This window comes from Channa argus, chromosome 2 (genome assembly GCF_033026475.1).
Source record: "Channa argus isolate prfri chromosome 2, Channa argus male v1.0, whole genome shotgun sequence".
Taxonomy (NCBI): Eukaryota; Metazoa; Chordata; class Actinopteri; order Anabantiformes; family Channidae; genus Channa; species Channa argus.
Window position 1 is genome coordinate 27,169,598 of NC_090198.1, and position 22,927 is coordinate 27,192,524.

A 22,927-nucleotide genomic window follows, 5' to 3' on the forward strand; every position below is an offset into this window, starting at 1 on the left:
TAAAAAAAAAAAAAAAGCTACCATGAAAACACTTCCCGGCTCTGATAATTGCTGACCGTCTTCTGAATGATCACTGGTTACTTCTTGATCCCCTTATTACGTCTTTTCATTCGTCTTTTCCGAATAAACGTAAACTTGTCCATTTCCGCTGTCGTAATTACGCAACGACAGACGCTTTCGGAAGACGGTCACCAGACAACTGAGTCACTAGTGAATTTTAAACGCCGGTTCACGTGGAGGGAAACTCAAAACATGGCACCGAAGCTGGAGCGTTTCGTCAGCCCGGGAAAAGGAAACGGTCTGCGGGCTACAGCGGGGATCCGGAGGGGAGAGCTGGTGTTGTCCGCCGAGCCGCTGGCGTGTTGTGTGTCCAACAAAGTGTCCAGAGATGTCTGCCATCACTGCTTCACGAGGTGAGACAAGCGGCCCTGTCACGTCCAAACCGCGCAGTTTTAACATTGTAGTTAATAGGCAGTGTGGTCTGCACATTCATGTCAACAATCTTAAAAAGCCTAAAATCCTAATCAGTCTTAAACGCATCTTAAAAATACTGTTCACACCACATTCACGTGCCTTGATATTTCACTCCTTAAATGTCATTTTGTGTTTACCATATATAAAACACTGAGTACGGCAGCTAATAGTTTATACGTGCATGTTTCCAAAGGGAAAGTGTGTGTGTGTGTGTGTTTACTGACAGCTCGTCTACATCTGAGCATCTGAATCAACAGATTCCTTATCTGGCCACTAGATGCTGCCATTGTTCTGTCATGTTTCAGAGGAGGAACGAAGGCTAAAGCGACACTTTACTGCTCTGTTTATTATCCTTTTATTTAATCTGTGGTGTGTAGATAAATGTGAATATGAAACTGCCACTTGTGGAGCTGTGAAAACATAACACTTACATACATCTAACAGCGATGGTTCTTTGTAAATAGGTTACTTTATAATTATCATTTGTCATCCGTATTTACTTTTTCTACTACCAAGCATGCAAATATTCCATCCACCCATCCATCCGTCCTTCATTTAACCGCTTATCCTGTCAAAGGTTGAAGGGGGCTGGAGCCTATCCCAGGTGTGATTGGGAGAGAGGCATGGTCCGGCCCTGGACAGGTCCCTAGTCTACCCCAGGACCAACACAGAAACATATACACGGACGCTCACGGTCACACCTACGGGCAGTTATTTTAACAAATTATTTAATTTGTACAATTTGCAGTACATATAAACATATCACTGCTTAAAATATAGATACATATAATTTAATTTAGAAGGTAAAAGGAAGGGTTTTATAGGAAAAATAGAAATTAACTGCTTGGTACTAAGTAGAGTAGAAAAAATGAAGAACAAGCTAAGGGGGAAAATGTTATAACAAATGAACCCTAATTTGCATTGAAAGATAAAAAGATTATAGAGAATTATACTACTTGTTTTTTTTGTTTGTTTGTTTTAATCCTTGCATATATTTAATAGCTTAAACAAGAATTTTTCAAATGTTTCATTGCTACAAACTGTCAGAAAGGTGAGACTTCTACTCTGTTTATGACCGATGTCATAATGGGGGGTGGAGTTGTGCTGGAGTGCAGTATAAGAAAAGGTGCTTCTAAAGTTTTAGCCCCCTCATTCGTTTTAAACAGGGTGGCCAAAACATTAGAACCATCTCTTAATACAATGCACTCCAGTACAACTCCACCCCCCACTATGATCTCAGTAATAACCTGCGAGAAGAATTATCAGCTCTCAACCTAAAAATTGAGAAGTTCTAACATTCAGAATTCATGGCAGAGCTTTTTGCATTAGATTGTAATGGTGTACCTAATAAAGTGGCCAGTGAGTGTAGATTTACCATAAATCCTTTCTCTGCGTTAATGTGAAGATTTGTGCTGGGTTTCATTGTCATGTTCGACCAGCTGGATGCTTAATGGCAATGGTGCTTTGTCCACCGTAGCTGAACCCACGTCACCAGCTTAAACAGATGAATGTGAATTTAATGAGACTGGTGAGGGGAGAGACCAATGTGGCGTTTTCTGATGCAGGGATTGCAAGGAGAATGAAGGGTAATTTACTTTGGGCCATATACAGTATTTATATTAGCTCTGGAAATGGAAGATGATTAATGAGAGCAGTTGATGTAGATTAACACCCGGTAAAGATATAGAGATGCATAATTTCTAAATGAAGGCAAGTTCGACCAGAGAGGATGATGAGAATACAAAAGAATTATGCCTTTTACTTCCTATGTTGTGTGTTCCTCTGTCTGGTGTGCCTCGTGTAAGCACAAATTAAAAAAGATAAAACTGAGCTCAGTAGATTATACAATATCTGATGATATCCACCGCCAGAAGTCTATATATCAATATGTTTCCATGTTGGGACTTTTGGCAAGAGAGCATTTGGAAGGTTTGACCGATCTGCACTTTATGAGACGATTGGCAAACAGATGGACAGAGTAACGGTAGGGAATGTAAAATGTGAAATTACAGTAAGAAAGCAGAGGGAGAGAGATGCAGGTGTGTGTGTGTGTGTGTGTGTGTGTGTTTTGTCTGTATTTGCACCAGATGTATGCATATTTACCATTATTCCACCAGAATAAAACTCAGAGGGAAATACTGCACATTTCACTCCTTGGTATTTACTCTATTTTAGTTGCTAGTTACTTTTTACAGATTTCTAATTTAAAGTATAGTCGGTTAAATGTGTTAGAAAGTTTGTCTGTTCTTTTGGTTCCACACCAAGTTTCTATATTGACTCTTACTTGTTATTAATGACCAGAAATGGTCTTTTACATATTTCTAGGCCTTTTGAAAGAATGTGGATTATACTTTATGTTATCAGCAGCATCAAATCTAAAACTGTTTACACCCAATGTGGACAATATTTTTAGGCAAATACTTGAACATTTCTTTGTGTATAATTACTACCTTTTGGCTAGTGACTATATGCAGCATATTAGAGTGGATTGTGTGCTGCCTAAATAAAATCTGTAAGAACACAAAAACACATCTGTGTCACTGGCTTTCTACTAAGTGTCTTTCTGGGCAAACAGCGTCTCTCTCTTACCAAAGCACAGGCTGTAGTTATTAAACAGCATTCACACATCCCCAGGCAGTGACTAGATTACATATCTTTTAAAGTGCATTCATTTTATTTACTGATGATAAATACTAATTCTTTACCCTCCATGTTGCCCCAAGATCGAATATTCACCCTCAGCTAATTTGTGGGTTGTTGTTGTTGTTCTGTGGTTACTGCAGTGTGTGTGTTTCCTCTCTAAATTACTGGAAGCTTACTCATTTTCTTTGGCTATGGAGAGGGAAAAAAAAAAGCCCTAATCTAAGTGTGGGGAATGATGATGCGACGGGAAGTAACAGCAGGGCAGTATTGTTTATTTTATATTATTTAAATGAATTCCCCCAGCTGCTCGCTTCACCAACTGCCAGCCTGTTTAGGGTGAAAAAAAATTGCCATGTATCAGTTGTCAGCAGACGTTTACTTAGTTTTGCAGTAAAACACTACGGCACGAATATACTTTAATTCAGTACATAATTTTCCCTGTCGGCACTTTACATGTTTTCACATATTCAGTGTTGACTATTTTCTGGTTTCATTGCATTTTTTTCATTTTGAATTGTTACATTTAAATGGATATTTATCAACATATTAGTTAAACTCTGGAAAATGTACCTTAATTTCATATCCACTCACATAGGACAAAAAGAGTAGGCTTATTAAAATGCATAGAATCCTCCATAGGTCAACTATATTGTTATATTATCGTGTAGCCCCCCCTTCATACTTAAAAAAATCAGAGCAGGGGTCCTTGAGAACCGCTCCTCTACCCCTCAGCTGTTGGAGTCTGGTCTGAGGGCATGCTGTTGCTGTCATTGTGTCATGCTGACAGTGTTTCGCTCTAAGCACAGCTGAAGACTATAGTTATAGTTAAGTGTATTGTTCATAATCAGCGTACAGACGCTAAAACCAGCACTGAGTTTTCCCTATAAACATTAGGTTAGTTGTCAGCCTGCAACCTGCATTAGCTTATTTCCTCTGTGCCTCAGACCTCAATTTAAAACGCATCAGCCAGACTCACCGCTCCACCGGATGAGACGTTTCCAGTTGTGATCTTTACCAAATGTTGATTTGGGGCTTTTTATTTTTTGTGTCAGTCAGCTGGGCGTGTGCAACATTTGTGAGGGAATTACGGCGACTTAAATCACTTTAGACAATATTTATAATGATCAGGTTTCACATTTTGCCAATAATGTCCACTGATTATCATGAAGAGAATCCCAGACAATATTCAGGTGTAATCTTTTGTCATTATCACACTGCATTTATTCAGTATCTCCAAAATATATTCACCCTCTCAAACAGGAAGATGAAGTTATAGCATAAATCAATAATGAGTTTGCACCTTCACTGAATCCCATTATGCTCCTATGAGCTTCTGGCAAATGCAAAGATCTGTGTTTGATGGTGGAATAAGACAGAACCCGTGTTGTGTGGAGTATGATCATCTTTTTAAGATATTGAATAAGTGCCATGCCTACATCTGCTTGGTTTGTGCCCACAGTCATTAGAGAGTCAGAAGGTCTGCAGCACATATTCTATTGATTTGATATCATTGAGCGATCTGTAAGCTGCGTTGGTGTCACAGCAGCGGCTGGAAAACCTGGTACCCAAGGCTGAGACTGGTCTCAGAGATGTGAAGTGTGTTTTCCTGTTTTCGCTGAAACACAATTAGCCTCGCGGCGTGACCGAGTGTTGAAGAATGTGCATGAGCGTGAATTTATTTGGGTGAGTATCTCATTGCAAGAAGAACAGAGAAAAGTACTTTATTTTTAAATGAACATGTTCGTGTGTGCGCAGGAAATGAGCAGGAGGGGGAGGAGGGGGGTATCAAAGCTCAAGTTAATTACAGGCCTTGATGTAAGTAATGAGTGATAAATGCTGAGGGAGTACACACACACACACACACGCACAAATCTCAGCAGGATACAAATTGCCAGAGGTCAGCAAACAGCTATTATACGTTCTTTGACTCACAGAGTGTGAAGAAGGGGTTGGGGAGAGAAAGATGACTGATTTCCCATGGAATTTGAATGAATCTATAATTCCTGTAGATACATCCTACAGTACTTTTCTTATTACAGAGAAAACATGGTGTAATAATCTCGCGGGTTTAAAAGGTTTTACCTAATTCTTTTAGAGGTTTAACTTCATTTCTGTCCAAAACATGAAAGCAGCTGGAGTGAAAAAGTAAAAACCTGCACTTCCAGCATCAGCTCTGGCTGCGTCATTCTCTGCTCTTGCTGTTTTCCTATATGAAAGCTGGATCACAGCGGTACAAGGAAGAAAACTTGCTACAGCAGTAGTGAGTAGCAGCAATGAGCCTTGCAAGATAAACTGGAGTCTAAGCATGTTGTTTTTCCAAATCAGATGAAAGTCCGTGATTTACGCCGTTTGCAAATTGTTTCAGAGGGAAATGTTTACACACAACAGTATGAGTCTCAGCGGGAGTTTGCTGGGAAAGTGGGAAAGGAAGACATAGTTCCTTAGAAGAGGGAGGTAGAGGAGAAACGACACACGGTCTCTGTTGGGTAGATGAGGGATCACACACTCCCACACACCCACACCCACACCCACCCACCCACACACAGAGCTTTGATGGATTTTTCTCTGGTTTTGACAGACCAAAGCAGAACTTAGATGTGTTTCTCTTTGCTGATAGGGACTGTCTCTCTCTGTGTGTGTGTGTGTGTGTGTGTGTGTGTGTGTGTGTGTGTCTGTGTGTGTGTGTGTGTGTGTCTGTGTGTGTGCGCTTGTTCATGTTCAGTTGATGAGGAGCGGAGGGCAACATTATCTCTGTCAGACGAAGTCTTTATATTTGACACCAATCTCTCACTCACTGTCTCTTCGGGCCACAGAAACAAACACACACACACACACTGCAGAACAATGCAAAACATCTAAAACTTTGGTCTTATTTATAGCAGGAAACTTTTGATTGAAAGTTTGATAAATCAATTTCCAAAGGGTATTTGCTGCTTCAAAGAATATTAAAAAAAAAAAAAAAAAAAAAGACAGGCAGTTGACAGGAGAGTTTCATTCTAATTCCAGCTGTTACAGGGAAGCTGAACTTGTACATGGGAACAAAAGTAAACAAAAGGTGACGGTAGATGATATCGTGACATCACTTTTTGAAACCAATCGCTAAAAACAGGCCGCCTCAAATCTTTAGGAACACGGGCACGAGATACAACATGTTCTTGTTTCTTTAGGTCAGCAGCTGAGAGATTGGAAGCTGTTTTCCCTTGTGTCAAACGACACTGATGTGTGTTGTCTCAAATAATTAGTAATGGAATAAATTGCCAGCACCAGACGTACTCGTGTTCAGACAGAACGTCTGGTGGATATTCAGCTGGTGTTATTCACCACCATTTGACAATTGGACTGTTAGTTAAGCCATTTAAAAGATGTTAGCTGGAACTAGCACACGATAAACTGCACTTTTGTTTTCCTCCACTTAATCTGCATTTTCCTTTTGTCTCTGCTTGTTATTAATACAACCTCCTTTTTTTTTTGTCATGTGCTTGTGGTTCGTGCTTCGTCTTATTTATAGAGGTTTTTGCTGTTTTATGAATACTCAACAGCATTTTGGTTCTTTCTCTCTTCTGCAGAGCAGCTTCCCCACATTCATTCTTTTTTTTTTTTTTTATCGGAAAGATGTTTAATAATGTATTTTGCCTTTTGTTCTAGGGATAGGATTTGATAGGGTCTTATTTTATCTTAAACCAGTTACAAATCCTCTTTAAATCCCTTATCTAATCTGTTTAAGCAGTTTAAAAAGGTGCAGTGCTTTTACCTCACGCGAGCTGTCATTTAAACTGCTCAGTGTAACAAAAAGATCAACTAATATTTCACAATCTAGCTTTATGTCTTTTAATAAAACAGTTCGATTAAATTCTGCTTTAAGGGCCGTGTACTAGACTCGCATGAGTAACTACTGCAGTAACTAATTAGCTAACTGTTAACTGTCAAACCTAAACCATAAACACTCACTCATGTTTTTATTACTGCTCTTTGACTTTTATTAATCCTGTCCTAACTAATTTTTCTTTATGCTCCTCACGGCTGCAAAGGTTGTGGATACTACAGTAGACTATAGTAAAAACAACATTACAATTGTGCATCACCATTTAGCTGATATTTTTATAGTAGTTCCCTCAAAAGTTATATAATTAGTCTTCCTTATTTCTATTTTTTTTTTTTTCTTTCTTGCTCTGAGGTTGCGACAAAAGCAAAAACTGTTGCCACCACTATTCTGTGCTGTCTGCTGATCTTTGTAACCACACACCCTCCAGCCGGATTGTATTTTATTGTCTGTCTATTGTTTGGGAAACTGGCTGGTCACCTGGAACTACAGTCCAACTAGGTTTGTGACGTCATGTTGAGCTCCAACTTCCGAGGTAAATGGAACACGCCATCATCCTTAGCTCGTCCCTCAGCTGTGATGTGTAATAAGTGTAGTGTGCATTCTGGTATAAAATAGACGGCTATAGAGGAGGTTGAACCAGCTTTACTGACTATATTTGCATTCATCACGCCTCATTCTCACAAAGATGAAAGACGTGCAACGAGTGATGTCTTTTGCTTCTTGACTGCTGATTTAAATCGTCATCATTTAAGGGGACAGTCATAACATTTTTAGTGTAGAGTGATACAATGGTTATTTTCAGATGTATTCATCCCTTTGCTTCACGGTTTGTTCGTGCCCAGTCCTGTCTTTTCACTGATTGTGCATCTACAGTTCGCTTTCTCACACACACTCACTCACCACACATGCACACACCAAAGTGTTTTATAGGTACAGTTCTTATCTCAGTTCATTCTCTGTATCTTTATCTGCTGGCACAAACGGTGTCTCTTTGTGAATCATTCAACCCGGTTCTTATGCTCGCACACTTTTTTTCTTTTTGTTAACTGTTGTTCTCTTGCTTGTGCACACACGCTCTGATTTTCTTTTTCTTATTTGTGCACGTGCACACGCACAGACACACACATGTCATTGTGGCATATGAGACATACAGATTGCTAGTTTAGATGCGATTTGACACAGTAAGAAGAGCAGGAGCAGATGAGAGGAGGGAAGCAATTCAAGAATCAAGTCAGCTCTCCTCCTCCTGCTCCTCCTTTAACTTGTTCGCTCCTCTGGATTTATCCTCCCATCTGCTACTTCTAACATTTCTGTCTTCCTCTTTTTTCCCCCCCCTTCTCCAATTTTTCTTGCCATCTGCTCTCCTTCAGATCTCATTCTCGATGTTTTCCTCAACCTCTCCTTCCACCGTCTCCTCATCCTTCATCGTCCCACCTTCCTGAAGTAGATTATTTTGCTTGCTTCTGCTTCTCTCCCCCCCCCCCCCCCCCCCCCCCCCCTCTGTTATCCATCTCCCTCTAGTTTCCCTGCCTCATGCTGTTACATTCCCAGGTGTCTCAGAACATCTTGGTGTTGGGAAAACAAACAGACACAGCCGTGTCATTTGCAAACCAAGTGATTTGCTGTAAACTAGGAACAAGCCTCCTCATGTGGATAATGCTTGGTATTCATCAACATCTGCATAAGTTACTTTTCACTTTACAAGTTCACAGACATTTTTTTTTATCTCATTTGAGAATCAGCATTTGATTTTCTGGGCTTGGTTAGGTTTAGTGAAACACAATTAATAAAAGTCAGATAGTTTTTCCAGCCAGTGCAGAACTGACCCTGTTTGCCTGTGTCTTCTTGATTTGAAAGTGAATGAAGATTGATCTTTGTGCATTTCTCTATTGAACCCTGTGTGTAAAGGATTATTTTTCTGATTGATGTCTCGCATATAATGTTTTTTTTTTCTCCAAAGATTTGAGTTGTCTGGATGAAGTTTTTGTCTTGTCTGTACATATTTATACGTTGGACTGATGTGACTGAATGATCTACAGTATTTATTGTGTAAGAATAGTGACGTGTACTGGTTTATAAAATGCTCTAATGTTTTGTTGTGCTTTTATGGCAATATTCTTTTGTCATTTTGACTTCCACACAGCACAGATCCAAGTCAGGGAGTTTTCATGAAGGCAACTAAGAACGAACGAACCTCTTTAGCAGTAGCACTGGAATCCTGGCTCAAGGCCGTGTATGAGAACGAAAATCTACACGTCCTGAAACGTCCTGCGATTAGCTGGGTTTTATCCTGCAAACACACGGCCACAGTTTGGATTATGTGGTTGAACTTGTGCAAACTGTTTCTATCACGCAACTGTCACAGCTTCTTTTTTTTTTCTTTTTCTTTGATGCATGACTTGGATGTGCTGTAAACAAAAAAACTTTCCTGCAGCATACTTTTTGTATCATGTTGTGCCTCCTGTTCACGCTGACCTTCTTCTTGCAATCTCCAGCTGGGGGTTACCCGTTTAAAAGGACCACCGGTAATGTTTGTGGCAGATTCTCCGGCCGTTTTCTGAAGTTCCTGTGTGAAAAAAGCTAGAAACGTAGAAGAGTGAGTGTGACAGAAACCAGCCAAAACAGCACAATGAGCTCCTACCTAAGGACTGTTCCTCACCGATCCACCTGTCAGCCATCGGAGAGTGTCTGTTGTCCTAGTTTTGGCTATGTGTCCAACACTGTGGGCTCTAATTAGTTCCCAGTTGGCAACTTTACATCTGGTTCAGCATGTTGAATTGGCAACAATGCTGTTGGTGAGAGAGACGGCTCTGATTGGCTCATTTTAGTAACTCGGTGCATGTGAAGAGACCACGGGCTGACTAGGCCTGTAGTGCCACTTGAAACTTCTTGGCAGACATATTTTTCAGTAGAAGTAGCTGTGAACTGTGGTAAGTGAGGGTGGTGTGAAAATAGTCATTTGCTATTTACGACTTTGTTTCGATTTATATTTGTCTTCTCCTTCCCTTCCTCTGAAGCAGAACCAGAAGCAGAGGTACAAAGTTTAGGCCTAGATTAAAGAATTTCCTTATTGGACCAATGAAGTTGTTGAATCTTGAATCCTTTGCATTGTGTGCGCAGTGTTTTTGTTTTAAGAACTTTATATACCTTTTTATGTTTCATGTTTTAATATTCTATGTAATACAAAGAACTTATTGTTTAAGAGTTCTGGAAAGAAGTTGCCTCATTTACTCCGGGGGAAACTAGTGCTCTTTGACAAGTGTTTTAGATGGTACAGAACAACAAAATCAAAAATGTTTCTTTTCAAAGGGTAAGTGTTGCCTCTAGGTCATTCTTTGTGTGTATATGCATGTACTCTCTTCATCATGATAATAAAAGTAAAACAAGGCCCATCCCACACGAGTCCCCTCAGGTGTCAATGAATCATCCTTTAAACAACCATTAGGAACTCAGCAAGGACAAAAGACAGCACAGCTGGCCAACACACACACACACACACACACACACACATATGCCAGTCACCATGTCTTCTCTAAGCTCATGTGTTGCTGTGGATGCCTGCAGTGTTCTGAGTGGCTCAGCTGTGTAGTCCGTACTGCTGTAGTATTCAGCTGACACTGGATGGCGGTAGTGTCCCTGCAGGAGGTGTAGAGTTCTAATTTGTTCCAACCTTCACCCTCATATTGTTGCCCGTTACGTTTGCAATACATAGCAGTAGCAGTGCTGGCAAAGAGGAGGTCTGTGCTGTTCTGCATGAGACTAATTCCATGAGCATTTTTATTCAAGTCAAGTCAAGTGGCTTTTATTGTCATTTCTACTATACACAGTGGTACACAGTACACAGTAGAAACGAGATAACGTTCCTCCAAGAACCAAGGTGCTACAAACAACACAAGCTATAGTAAAGTGCATCGAGTGCAAACAGTGCAGACGAAAAAAACTGTACAGACAGACAGTGTAGACACAAGTAACACAGGACAGGACACAAGACCCAAGACAGTGCCAACCAGTAAACCTACTGTATACTATTTTACAGTACAGTACAGTACAGTACAGTTAAGTGTGCTAGGGGTGTTGTCCCCGCTGTCCACAAATGCGGCAGGCAACAAAAACATCATGTGGCTTGAGTAGACCAGACAGGTTTCTGTGCAGCTTATGAAAGTATTTTCAACACTTCCGAAGACCTCAAGAATCCTGCTATTGATTTATGTTAATCTTTGTCAGTAAATTAATTTACGTACATATACTTGCACATCCTTACCTGTCATTGGGGAGGGGGGGCCTACAACACAGCATTGTGCCATGCTGTGTTGTCCATTGAGCCTGGAAATGAGAATTCACTCAGGCACGACCGGGCAGTGCAGAAAAAAAGTGTGAGAATTCACATACACATGAACACAGGACTAACTCTCATGGCTACAGTGCAACAGCCAATACTCACGGGAAATGAATTACCATGCTATACACACACACCAGCAGAGATATGCTGATGTAAGCCTAATTAGTGTCTGATAGTGAAGACTTAACAAAATTGATGCACACATGTGAGAGTCCTTATCAATGCGTTCGCATATCAATGCAGAAAACCAGCAATTTTCAGCACCATCTTTTACTGTGTGGCATCACTTTTTATGTATTTTGCTCATCTTGGTGTTTCTCTTGCTTGTGTTTTGAGTTCCTTTTGATGATTTCCTGTTTCCACTCATAATTGGTATTTTATTTGTATTAGGCGTTTGTGTAGCAAAGTCGCTTTTTAGAAGTAGAAAATGAATGAAAAGAAATGAATCTTCATATGGCCTATTTTTCCCAATCCAACAATTTGAAATCTGGAGATATTCTCTAAAAAAATGTTTACATTCGAACCTAAATCTAAATGTATCATATAAAACAGAAAATACATTTAGAAAATATATTTACATTAAAAACGTACAAATTTGACATATTTGAGAAGCTGGTATTTTTTAGCATTTTTGCCAAAAACAGGACCTAATTAACTGACAATCCAGATTGTTTGGTGATGGTGGTACTTATAACTGTTTGTGTTGTAGAATGTTGTCAAGGTGAAAGGAAAAAATTAGAAAGCGAGAATGACACCAAGGGTTTGCCTTTGCTGAGATTTTAATTCTGCCGTCTCTGTGTTTATAATGAAACCCATCTAATGTTATTCATGAGTTTCCCTACTGTGCCTGCAGACCAAGCATGGGCTTGCCATGCACAAGACCCTTCACTTCGCACAACATCTGACAGACACAGAGGGAAAGGAAGGATAGAAAACAAATGCACAGGAAAAGAAAGCAAGCGGGGGAGAGGGGGATGAAGAAAGAGGGGTGAAAAGCTAGTAACATAATGAGAGGATGTGGTTGAAAATAGATGTGCTTCATGGTGGAATCATAATCGCTCTGTGAAAATGAGCAATTCTCATCAAACTACAAGTAAGGTCCAGTTGCATATTTACATAGAAGATAAAGAAAGTTTATATCTTTGCCCTTTTGATTTTTTTTTTCTTGCTGTTTCTTGCCATTCACTGATGAGCAACAACACAAACACCACATGGTGGTTTCAATATGAAAATATGATGACGTTTTTAGAAAATCGTGATGAATTAATAAATGCTGACGTATCATTATGGGTCTGCACACACACAGCTCCACCTTTAACAAGAATCTCTGAGCCTCATTTTTAATTTACTGTACAGTGGTAACATTGTGGCTGATCGGTGTGTTTGCTCTACACAGCAGTGCATGTTCTCAAACCTTTTTGATTATTGCCTACAGAAGAGAGACGCCTCTCTGAATTTTAAAATAATGCTGCAGAAATTTGCATCCCCCTTTTTTTTTTTCATCAACATAATATTTATTGGCCATTCAGCTAAAACAAATGTTCCTTCTCCAGAAATTGAATTTAATTAATTTCTTTATCAAGGGGATGCAAAATTCAGCACTAATCCAATTTTTACTATAACGTTTTTTTTATACTCACCTTGACAATTTGTTACTTTCGATGATAAAAGAACATTTGCACCAGCTAATTATTCATTATCATCATTTTGGGTCTGGGTTAAGCTCACATCCTCTGAGACAATGAGTTTGAATTTAAGCGTATTCAATCTTATATTAAAATATATAAATTATTAAAATAATAATTATCCATATTCAGTCATTTCTTTATGCTATAATAAAATAGGGGGATGCAATTGTTTGCATCCAACTATATATGTAAAACGTTGTGACGGGCTGTAGTTTTGCTGGGTTTGTTGTTATGGATGTATAGTTGGACATATCCGTGTTGGAGATATTTGCCGATAATAAAAATCAATGGATCACTTTCTCTCACTTGAAATGTGCAAAGCTGTTTGTTTTCAGAAGTGCCATATAGACAGGAATAACTCAATTTTGTTTAGCCAAGATATGACACCGGCAGTCCTACCGGAATACCTGGATCATGTGATCGATATCTATAAAGTGGTGTGTGTGTGTGTGTGTGTGTTTTGAGTGGATATCGTGTAAGGGCTGAGAGTTTGTCAGCATGGAGGCGGTCACCATAACAACAGTTGCTGTGGTGAAACTGCATTAATGTGGCTTTGTAACTACAGTAATGGATTGATATTCTGTCCTTTCAATGACTCAGTTGTTGTGTCTATATTTCATTATTATAAGCACTGACAGCAGTGATCTTGTTAAAGCAGTATATTCCTGGAAAATCCAGCCACCTCGTTTAATTGATGCAACCTGAATGTCCCTGTGAAACGGCCCTGGTTTTTGTGCAACATGGTCTAAAATTCCCTGAGGGGAATTCAGGGACATATACACAACTGCTGAAATCTGAGTGATTCTGAGAAAACTTTCTGATTAGAGAACAGCTTTGGATATTATATATATACGTGTGTGTGTGTGTGTGTGTATAACTCAGGGAGGAGTGAAGCCATTGTGGTGTAGCTTTCTAAATGCCCTTTAGAAATTACTCTGTTGTGAGCTTTGTTACGTTTTTCGGTTTTTGTTTTCATTTTGCAAATCTCTCTCCTTTTTCAGCCCAGATCTGTACATGTATCAAAGTTAAGCAAGTGGTTCAGAAATAGAAATGATAAACATAAATCCCACAATATTCAATGTTTCATGTTCAGGAATTCAGTTCTTGGACAGACACTTTGTAGGTTATTGTATAAGTTATAGAAATCTACCTGACATCACAACAACGAGAACATCTACAGGTAGAAAGGGGTCCTGTTCAGCATCCTCCTTTCTGTCTAGGCTTAAAGAAGATTGATGGACTTGTGCAGCTTGTGATGTGACCGAAATGTGTCTTATGCTCTCAGTTCATCTGTTGAGGCTGCACAGACTCCGGCTGTGTGTTTAGGTCTGGCCTGGTCCTATCATTTGTTATTGCTTTGCGTCTCAAACTCCAGGCATGTGTTTCTACACAGTGGGTGGCTTCCATGCTTCAACTAGGTCTCACCATGACAATAATAGCTGTGTTGTCTTGAACCTTCATCCTAGGGTGACTATAAATTTACCATTTGGTTCCTGGCTGGAAACGTCATCACAAATGAGACACAGTGGCATAACAAGAGGGGGCGAGATGAGAAAAGGGAGGAAACATGACACCAGTAGAGAGTAAAGCACTATATTACAGAAAGTAAAAGGGTGAGGAGGAGAGAACAAAAAAGAGGAGTGTGTTCTAGATGCTTTACTGGGGCCTTGAGCCAGACGATTCTGGTCACACGCTGATAAACACTCATAGGAAATGTTTAACTTCTGTCATTAATGTTGACAGGCAACAGACTTCTGTCAGACCAATACGGTTTGTGCCAGTGTGTATTCAGGTTACATGGCTGCTGTTGCCTTTTAGGTTTTCATAATGTCATGTACATCACCTATAACTATGTCCAATCTAATCTGCATCATATTCTCCTATAAGCTGTAGTCTAATTTACAATATGCAACACATTCTGTGTGTGTGTGTGTGTGTGTGTGTGTGTCAGACCGTGTCAGATTTAATTTGTGATAATTTATCTCTTTCTGCCTTTCTCTTATCGTATGATAAACCCCATCGAGTGACTTCTCAGCGTGTATGAGCTCATGGTAAAGCAGTCTTGGTGGTCCCTGCTAACCCAGATCCCCTTAGAGCTTAAGCTCTATCATTGGAGTGACACTATAAATGAAGAGAAATACACACACAGAACTGAATTCATTCTGGGTTGTTGGTATTTAAGTTGAATTTCCAACATGAGGATTTTCATTAAGTTGTCAGACTGGACATCTGACTTTTCTTTGTAGAAAAACTTGAACAAATGGTGAAAACTCATTGCAATTTTTAAGTAAACACCAAAATAAAAATGAACAAATCCATCACTCGATCTTTAATGTTTAAATCAGGCGCAATGCTAAATACACTACTGTAATAGTATGTATTGGTAACGGGACCCACATGTCAAATGGATAGATGGTGTATAAATTGAACCAGCCTGTGCAGAAACATTCTGTCAAAGTTTTTGTGGTACATCTCGTCTTGTGTGTGTTTTAGTGATACTCTCTCACTGGCTGTAATTGGCCGTATGAAGCAGACAGATACTGCTGTGTCCTGCTTTATTATCAGACTGACAGGCAAACTGGAAAAGACAGCACTGTCACTCTGAGGACCTCAGCAGACCTTATAGCCAGGAATCGTGCACGCAAACAGACATAAACACTGGTGGGTGCACACAGCAGATGCACAGTGCTCAGATAGGGGCAAGTGCAGTGATACTAACTGGCTGTGACAGTGAGGAGAGTGCACCTTATTCATTGTCCTTAGATGGCAATCGAAAGGAAGATGAGTAGGTTGATAAAACTAGATAGGTGATGCACACAGTCCAACTTGAAGGGCAAATAGTAAATATGAAGGCAATGTTCGTAGACATAGGATGCTGCAGGGTTTGCTAATGTTGCAGCTATGACTGAACCGGTTCAATAAGGAGAAACTGAACAGTTTTATACAAACACTAACTCTGTGCAATAGTAATGAAATTTGAAAATCCATGTCTCATTCCAGCTCACTGAGTTGTGACATTCAGAAGAGCTTTAATATTTGTCTTACCTCTGGCCAAGGATGTTTTGCGTAACAGTGAATCAGCCTTTGAATCATTTGATTCAAAGAGCATTTGAAGAGCCAGATTTTGTTTGTGGAAGCTCAGATGACATTTTGTGTAATTAATAGATTTCTCTCTCTTTTTTTTTTGTCTAGACGTGAGACCTTGTTGAGGTGTTCCCAGTGCAAAATGGCTCGCTATTGCAATGTCACTTGCCAGGTATTGTGTGTGTGTGTGTGTGTGCGTGCCTGCGTGTGCATGTGTGTATGAAAAAGAAAACGTGTTTGTCAGTTTGTAATAATGTCCATCTCCTGCAGAAACAAGCATGGTCTGGCCATAAGAGAGAATGTAAATGTCTGCAGAGCATCTTGCCCAGAATACCCACTGACTCAGTCCGGCTGACTGCGAGACTCATCTTTGCCTTGGTATGTTTCTGGACGTTCTTACTGTAAGACAATTAAAATTGTTAGTTGTGAGGTGATATACAGTGTTTTCCTGCAGTGGGTATTTCTGTGTTTAGGAATATTTCACTTGGAATCATTTGCCAGTGGTGGAAAAAGTAGTCAAAAACTGTACTTAAGTAAAAGTACAGATACACAAACATAGTCTGAAGCTTTTTCAGTTGCGTTTTTACATTGCTCAGGTTGTATAAGCATGTACAGTAGTGACGGTAACAGCCTATAGCAGTTTTTGTACTGTAATTTTAAGAATAAAACATGGACCGTTGATAAAATGTCAGGAAAGCTGGAAATAAGGTCAAGATGCAAAGAATTATGATTATCACCTCCTTTCCGTAGGCATGTCCATAGAGAGAAGGAGAGGTGGGCAAAGCTAATTTCAAGTTTAAAAAAAAAATATTCGGAGTGCTTGGTCAACTTTACATAAATGATGAGTGAATTTTACACGCAATGATCAAATTCATTTAATGGGCTACATTTAAAGCAACATTTTAGCATAGATTGGGTTTATGTCGGAAAATGGAGCTTTATACTGGGGGTTTGCTGTGAATGCAGATCTTGGCAGGCAGGTTGAACTCGACAACGCAAACACTGAAAACCACTGATACGCCGAATGACCATGTCCTGGCCCATTTGAACACTGCTAACATGTCAAATACACCAAGTCTTTATATAAGGCCATGGAAGGAGGGACTAATGATGGACTAATGTCTGCCTACACCTGGTTTAGTGAAGGGATCCCTGTCTCGTTATTGATTGGTTTTTATAAAAAAAAAAAAAAAAAAAACAGAAAAAGGGGTATATGATGAAATAATGCGCTTGTAGCGTGTAACACAACTTTGGAGAAAAAGTCAAAGTAGCTCTAATTAAATGTACTAGTAAAGTACAGATATGTGAAAAACTGGCTTAAGTACAGTAGCAAAGTAATTGTACTTTTCTTACTTTCCATCATAGCCTTTTGCAAACCAGTACATTCTTAAAAACAGTCCTTTGTCCTTTGCAGAAAAGTAGCTCTGTAAAACTATAGCATGCTAATGCTTCCCTCATCCTCTTTCTAGTTAAATCCATCTAAGGGCAGCAGTGAGGAGCTCTACACTCTGGAGGAGCATGAATCAAGTAAGCTTCTCCTCCAGGATTGTGTTTATATTGCCTGTCTAACGCCAGTCCAGCAAAAAGTATTTCTGCTCTCGGATATGACTGTATTCCCGTGTTTGTCTTGGTCTGTAAAAAAAAAAAAAAATCTCTTTCAAGACATTTTCAACAATTCGCAAAAGAGCTCACAGTATTTTTATGCTTTAATTTTTTACAGACCTAAGTTCTATGTCTGAGCAGAAGAAACAAGGTCTATCTCAGCTGGCTTCCATGTTGGAGCTGTATGTACAACAGGAAGCACCTAACCTGGCACAGGAAATGACGTCAGCACTGCCACCTTCCTGCAGAGACCCCCTTAGCCTTATTGCAAAGGTGGGTTTAATGCATGTAAACACAATATATGCATGTTTGTTCTTTGCTGTCAAACAAGACCGGGCTGGCGTCTGCTACCTGTGCTTTAACATCCGGTCTGAGCTGCTGAAGTGGAAAGATAAGCACCTCAGTGCTCATGCTTATGTGAATGAAAACATGCCTACCAGTGCACAAAAAACTGACAGAGACAAGCAACTTTATTGCTTTTTAGCATCCCTTGCTGCAGTCGCCTGGACCCCAACATATGTCTTAGATCTTCTCAGCATCTATAGTTCTCTGTGTTTGTATTTGTGTGCAAATTCCCAGAACAACCTCAGGTCGTATTCTCTTAAACCACACCAGCTGCCGTCCCTGGAATGAAAACCACAAATCCTTATGTGTGTGCTTGTCTGGATCCACCTCTGCTAGCTTGTGTGGCTCCTCTTGGACATTTCATGGCTCCAAGGTGTTTGAATTCCAATAGATTGCATGTGTGTGTATTGTGTTTGCCTCATCGCAGTGATTGCTTGAGTGTGTGTGTATTAATTGAAAGCAGCCAGGCATTTGTATGAGCAATGAGCGTTTCCAAAAAACAAACACGAAACGTTGGTGTTTAGGAGAACATACGAAGAGACACTGCTGGGGTGTAGTGATAGAGCAGTTATCCACCAGTTGTAGGGTCAGCAGGTCAACTTCCAGCTCCTTTGTGTGTTATGGTAGAAAAATGTCCAGACCATTTACAGCTTTATTGTTCACCGCTTTGATTTAGACTAAAATATCATGAAATGTATTGACTGCATTGCTGTGAAATTTGGTACAAAAATACAACATTACATAAACATTTCTTCTGTTCTACTGTCAAAATGTGACTTCAATGACAGCAATGCTTCATTTCATCATAAAACGCCTGCAAAATAACAGTATTCCATCATTTCAGTTTGACTTGCAGTGTAAAATTAACTTTTGATTGTATTTTTTACAACGGTCTGCATATCAGCAGCTAGCGATGAGACTGCTGACAGCAGAATTTCTCCGGCGTAGAATTTAACTTCACAAATAAACAGGCACCTTTCTGTCCATGGATTTAGATTTTGCTTAATTTATTGAGAATGATGGCATTGCAGTGATAAACGATAAGAGTCTATGTCTCTGACATGAGAGGCGTGTGTGTGCGTGTGTGCTCGTGTGTGCGCGTACACTTGGTATTGTGAATCTGGGAAAAACTGAACGCTGCTGATTAAATGAGGTTCAAGGCTCTGATGGAAATTAGGCTTCAATCTGAGGGAGATGAGTGGATTAAAGAGGAGAAGAAGGGGATGAAGCGTGTGAGAGAAAAACAGATTGTTGAGGGAGGAAGAAGAGAGGGAGTCATACTTACTAAGAGGGAGAGAGATTAAAGGGAGCAGCAAATGTACAAAGTGTGAAACAACGTGGAAACTAAAACTAGACATAATATCCTGAATAGGTTATAGGAATTTTATGAAAGTTACTTGCTAAAAACAAATTTGTCAGGTAACATGAATTTTCACCTTTCAAAAACAAAATCCAAGACATTGAGATGTAAATAATTTAGCAGTCTGCATGAAGGATTTGTAAGATGGATGCAAAAGCAAAATTAAAACCAGCATCTGTCTTCTTTAACAATGACAGTGGCTTCTTCATGTTTGTCTTGGTGTGTACATGCTTACTTGTCATTCCTGAGTGAAAGCAATCACACAATGGTGGACAACTTATTATCGTCAGAATAGCAAGTCCCTCCTCATCCCACACACATTAACGCCTCATCTCGCTAAACACCTGTCTATAAAGAAGTTGATGTCGTGTTGAATTTTGGCTGTCGTGTACTGTGATCTTTCTGCCGTTATGTCGATGAGTCGGAGTCTGTTTCGTTGTTGTCATAATTCTGAAAAGCATTGCCACAGTGGGTCAGTGCTGCTGCTATCTTGGGTCAGTAGAGGAGTGACGTTATATCCACCAGAGCAGGCTGAGCCCACACCTCACAACATACAACAGGGCACCTGGAGCTTGAACTGCCTGGTGTTTCACCTTGCGTGTAAACATTACTGGACAATTTGAAGAGAACATTGTTGAATTCAAGTTGAACTGTGTCCTGGCAGAGTTTCCTGCTTGAGAGATGAGGTGAGAGGGGTCGGCGTGCAAATACAAGGCTTTGGGGAAGCTGTTTCGTCTGTTTGGCGAGACGTAGGACCCCAGCTGGAATAATTACATTTTCATATGTGTTTACTCAACATCTGCCGCACATTTGGTACATAATGGTTGCATGTCAATCAACACAAATACTAGGAAACAGTTTTGTATCTGACAGGGCCACATGCACACAGTCATATAGTAGTAGACATTTCTGTTGATGTCAGAGAAATGTGATCATATTTTTAAATAGGTTTTCTGAGGAAGAAAGAGCTTTAACATCTCTCTATCAGCCCTAATACCAGCTGGTGACCTGTCCAGGATGTACCAGCCAGGACGGGCTCCAGCCCACCCGAGACCCTCAACGGGAAACGTCAGTTTGATTAATGTGTAGGTGGACTTTTAAACACTTTGAATATTGTGCATGATGCTAAGCCACTTCTTCAACAATTGCCTGTTTTTAACAAGTAGACACCACAGAACAACACTCCACATGTACAAATACCCAATCTACCTCCACCCATGTTACGCCCACGCGTCCAAAGATCATATCACATCACACCTCTGTGGCCAGTGCAGAGACAGACACAACCTAGATGTAAAATAAACCTCAACAAAGCTTCCACCTACTGTGAAATGTATGTCAAGTGGTTTTGCCAGAGGGGCAGTTCCTATGTTGCCAATAGGGGGCACTGTGATTGCACACAAAGGGGACTGCATTGATTGTGCGGGGAAGTCCTTCAGTTCACTTTCTTTCCATTTTCGTCCTCTCCAATGTCTTTTCTGTTTCTGTCGACAGGTTCCTTTTTCAATTTCTCTCTGTCACTCTTTCACTGATACGTTTCGAGTGTCACGGTGACTGTCGATGGCTGATGAGTTTGCTCTTTTCTATACATGTTTCCTTTCTTTTTTTTTTCTGTCTTTCATTTTCTGCTCCTTGCCTAATACAGTCCCCTCTTAATGGCTCAAGTACATAACAAACGAGGAGTTTATTATTGTGTACTTGGAATGTTAGTGTGCTGTACAAAATAGGTCATTACTGTGTGTGTGTGTGTGTGTGTGTGTGTGTGTGTGTGTGTGTGTTAGTTGTCTAGTCTTTTTTTTTTTACTGTTAGGGAGTGTTTTGTGCAGTAAAACCATTCTTTATACTAATAGCTACTCTCTCCACAGCACTAATACGGTTACACAAATACATTCATGTACACTGACACACACAATGAAGTAATGCCACACTACATCATTACTGCTCTTAATATACCCCAGGGTCCAACGAGGGGGAGGGATTTTGTACGCTCTTGTGTGTGTGTGTGTGTGTGTGTGTGTGTGTGTGTTTTTAAATAGGTTTTTTTATATATTTATTTACTGTAAATTGTGTCTACATGCAGTACTGTGCAAGTAGGATCTGCTGTGTGTTGGACCAGGTTCTGATTCTGTGTGTGTGTGTGTGTGTGTGTGTGTGTGTGTGCATTTTGTTCAGACTGCAGTGGTGCAATAAGGAGTGACAGATGGGATCTGTCCGCAACACATTTTATTGCTTCCCCCAAGCAACTTCCCCTCTCTAGAGTGAGCAAGTGTGAATGTGTGTGTGTCTGTGTCTTTAATGTACATGTGTACATACAGTACCAAGACAAAGTATGGAACCCTATAGAATTGGCTGATTTTTTTTTTCATTAAAAGGCTATAAATTGTGATGTGATCTTTATATAAACTAACACAATGTGCACAGCATTAGTGGAAAAGTACTCAGATCATTTACTTAAGTATCATTACTACAGTATAGTAAAACTCTGGTACAAGTAAAGGTTCTGCATTCAAAAGTGGATGTACTCCTTATGCAGAATGGCTCTTTTTACATCAGTGAGTGTGATATTATTGTATTATAATTATTCATGCAGTAGTGCTTTCATCACTCTACAGCTGGTAATGATGGAGCTTATTTTAATGAGCTTGGAGCTTAGGTGCATTTTGAGGGTCATATGTTCTAAATCTAACAGGGTCGTGGGTGGTTTGTGAATTTCACATTGGGGATCAATAAAGTTAGTTGATTTTGTAATATTACACAAATTCTTTAATGTAACTAGTTATCACATTTAGTGGCATAAAAGAATGATATGGAACCTCTGAACTGTTACATTACATTTAAAATATGAAGTGGCAAAAATGGAAGTACTCAAGTAAATATAGTACAGTACTTTTGTAAATGTATTTAGTTTCACATTTAAATGTGTTTGTGCTTTTTACTGATCAAAGTGGGATTAGGTTTATTTGATCTGTTGTTTAGAGCCATTGTTTTGCAGCTTCACCCGACATCTACTGACTGTGGATATTCTCTTTCCATGTGATGATGAAGCTGTTCACAATGTGTGATGAAGTTTTTAAATCTAATTGTGTTTTCTTTATATGTCTAAATCTTGCCTAATGAATATCTAGATTCTTTGAGATGATTGTTATCCTCTCCAGCGTTACACAAATCAACTCTTGATCTACCTTCTCTTATATATTGTATGATTCCCATCAGCAGATGCTCAAAGAAGCTCCAGCCCACAACTCTTATCTAGTTTCCGTGATTGAACCCCAGCATCTTTCGTTTGTCATTACCTTAAAGGACCATATAGTTTTTCCAACCTACATTGTGCAAGTTTAAAAAATGTGTGTAATATAAAGAACAATGCAATGTTATTGTAGATCTAAAGTAGATATTTGTTTTACATTTATTGTTTTTGCCATTGTATATTTACTCACTCATTCATTAACTTTCAGCTGTCTGAAATAATTTCTCTTAATGTCTCTTAACCTGCGGCTTTGAAATGTGTGTTTTATATAACCTATAACGGACAGTAGCAGCATTTGAATTTAAATGTTTTGAATTATAGG

The 22,927-nt window shown here is 39.6% G+C and overlaps 1 protein-coding gene across 1 annotated transcript in view; it reads left to right on the forward strand.

Annotated features, from left to right (window-relative positions):
* Window positions 1-53: 53 nt before the first annotated feature.
* Window positions 54-22,927, forward strand: part of smyd3 (SET and MYND domain containing 3) — a 69,904-nt gene continuing 47,030 nt past the window's right edge. The window contains exons 1-5 of the mRNA XM_067488686.1: window positions 54-413; window positions 16,160-16,223; window positions 16,322-16,429; window positions 17,521-17,578; window positions 17,772-17,926. Coding sequence (XP_067344787.1) covers window positions 67-413; window positions 16,160-16,223; window positions 16,322-16,429; window positions 17,521-17,578; window positions 17,772-17,926 — 732 coding nt within the window. The 5' untranslated portion in view covers window positions 54-66. The remainder of the gene's footprint in view (window positions 414-16,159; window positions 16,224-16,321; window positions 16,430-17,520; window positions 17,579-17,771; window positions 17,927-22,927) is intronic.